The sequence below is a fragment of the Sander lucioperca genome, chromosome 9, assembly GCF_008315115.2.
Source record: "Sander lucioperca isolate FBNREF2018 chromosome 9, SLUC_FBN_1.2, whole genome shotgun sequence".
NCBI classification, from domain to species: Eukaryota; Metazoa; Chordata; class Actinopteri; order Perciformes; family Percidae; genus Sander; species Sander lucioperca.
In genome coordinates this window covers 20,469,822-20,472,321 of record NC_050181.1, presented here as the reverse complement: position 1 = coordinate 20,472,321, position 2,500 = coordinate 20,469,822, and the positions used below count along the sequence as shown (strand labels likewise).

The window sequence follows — 2,500 nt, the reverse complement described above, 5'->3', positions numbered from 1 at the left end:
GTGTGTGTGTGTGTGCTTGTGTGTGTGTGTGTGTGTGTGTGTGAAGATAACAGTTTCTGTCTAGAAACTAGGAGACAGCCCTCTGTGAGGAGAGAATAAAGAAACAGGGAAAACTCAGATCAGAGCTCATTTTCAGACGAGATCTTGGTGGACCAGCTCTGATTTAAAGTGTCTGTTGCTGTGGCCGGGTTGCTCAGCGGGTAGAGCATGAAATCGGAATCGGCTAAAATTGGTATTGGCTGGCCTAACTCAAAGAAAATCGGAAATTGGAATCGGCCTAGAAAATTGTAATCGGTGCATCTCTGATTGTGAGCCTTTCCCCCCTGCAGGTCCCACATCACGCTGTTCCACGTGGGCGAGAAGCCGTTCAGCTGTGGCGACTGCGGGAAGAGTTTCACCATCGCTCACTACCTGAAGATGCACCGGCTGAGCCACACCAAGGAGAAGCTGTACCAGTGCTCGTACTGCGACAAGTCCTTCTCCTACCACAACTCCTGGAGGGCCCACGAGAGGATCCACACTGGGGAACGCCCCTTCACCTGCCAGGTGGGAACAAATACACACTGGGTCCTATCCTGCACCCGGCACAGCGCAGCGTAACGCCCAACGCAAGTGTCTGCTAGTGTAAGACCTTCCAGCGCCCGCGTCGTTTAACTAGCAAATGCACCTGCACCCATCTGTGGGCTATGGGCGTGCTGGTCTTACAGGGAGGTGTGTTCAGGTGCATTCTGGGTGTGCTGGTCTTACAGGGAGGTGTGTTCAGGTGCATTCTGGGAGTATTGCTATCTTGAGGCAGCAGGAAGTGATGGCACCATTGACCAACAAAAACCTGGTCTAAAGTCAATAATTAATTATAAATAAATTTCATTGTTATTTTAACAGAGCATTAGTAAAATGCTCCTAGGCTCGTACACAGAACGTGCACACTATGCTTGTTACACACACAGGGACGCACAGCAGCACACACACACACACACACACACACACACACACACACACACACACACACACACACAGGGACACACAGCAGCACACACATGCAGAAGATTACAAATAAAAATATTACGGTGTAAATCCTCCATCATAACAGCAATGCTCCAAGGTCCAAACGCGCCTGGCTTTTAAAGGGAATGGGAGATGATCTCTGATTGGTTGATTGCATGTTACGCCCAAAACACCCCTCTGATTAATGAAGACACTAAGGACAACCCTTTAGAACCATGCACCCGGCACACGGACACTTTTTACCACCATCAAACTAGCAGAAGTGGATTAGGACACGCCCTAAACACACCTGCACCAGGCTCTTAAAGGTTAAAATAGGGCCCGTCTACTCTGATACCTCTTCCACACCATCTGTCAGGGTTCAACCCTCCTTTTGGGAATTCAAACCAAGCCAGACTACATGGGGATATAGAGACAGGGCATTTAAGGCCCGCCCCCACCTCTCTCCGTTGACTTGTCCTGTGTGAAGGTTTCCTCCTCTTTATTCCGTCTGCTAGCAACAACAGGAACATGTCTAGAAGCCGCTGAGTGCTGATATTTACGACCAACAGGGTCCAGAACCACAACTTCAGTTTTTAGAAGCTGCCGACCCCAAAAAGTGAGTTTTAATGAAGACAGAAGTGGAAACAGACGTGAGGAATCAGCAGAGAGACACTAAGGCTCCTAAAGTCTTATCACACCTCAAGTCTTGATGCTTAATTCAGATTTTTTTGCTGAGATCAGATTTGTTATTTGGCTGTTCCCATGACCTTTTATAATGTGGCCTGTATCAGATTCCAGTGGGAACTGACCTCATGATCAACAGACCAATACCAACGACATCAGACGCAGCACGCTGCTGACCTCAAGTTAGGGAGGTTAGGAAGGAAGGAAGCATTTTCAACACACAGCTGTATGTGCGTATATTGTGTATATTGTCCGTATTAACGTGTGTGTGTGTGTGTGTGTGTGTGTGTGTGTGTGTGTGTGTGTGTGTGTGTGTGTGTGTCTGTGTCTGTGTGTGTGTGTGTGTGTGTGTGTATATATATGTTCCCAGGAGTGTGGGCGGAGCTTCACCACGTCCGGCTCCCTGCTGAGTCACCAGCGGTCCAAACACACGGGAGAGAAACCTCACTACTGCTTCACCTGCGGCCAGTTCTTCTTCACCAGCTCGCTGCTGCGCGTGCACCAGCTGGACCACAGCGGCGAGCGCCCGCACGCCTGCGGCTGCGGAAAGACCTTCAAAACCCGCGGAGTGCTGCGGCTGCACCTCAAGAGGTTCCTGACCCACCGGCCCGCACAGTGAACGCACCACCGGTCCCACACAGTGAACGCACCACCGGTCCCACACAGTGAACGCACCACCGGTCCCACACAGTGAACGCACCACCGGTCCCACACAGTGAACGCACCACCGGTCCCACACAGTGAACGCACCACCGGTCCCACACAGTGAACGCACCACCGGCCCCACAGTGAACGCAACTGTTGATTGATTATTTTGAGAAAATAGGGG

The 2,500-nt window shown here is 50.7% G+C and overlaps 1 protein-coding gene across 1 annotated transcript in view; it reads left to right on the top strand.

The window, feature by feature from the left end:
- LOC116037203 (zinc finger protein 664-like) overlaps positions 1-2,500 on the top strand; it is a 14,887-nt gene that overhangs the window by 11,630 nt on the left and 757 nt on the right. The window contains exons 7-8 of the mRNA XM_031280981.2: positions 330-546; positions 2,042-2,500. The exon at positions 2,042-2,500 is cut by the window's right edge and continues 757 nt beyond it. Of these exons, the coding sequence (XP_031136841.1) occupies positions 330-546; positions 2,042-2,290 (466 nt within the window). The 3' untranslated portion in view covers positions 2,291-2,500. The remainder of the gene's footprint in view (positions 1-329; positions 547-2,041) is intronic.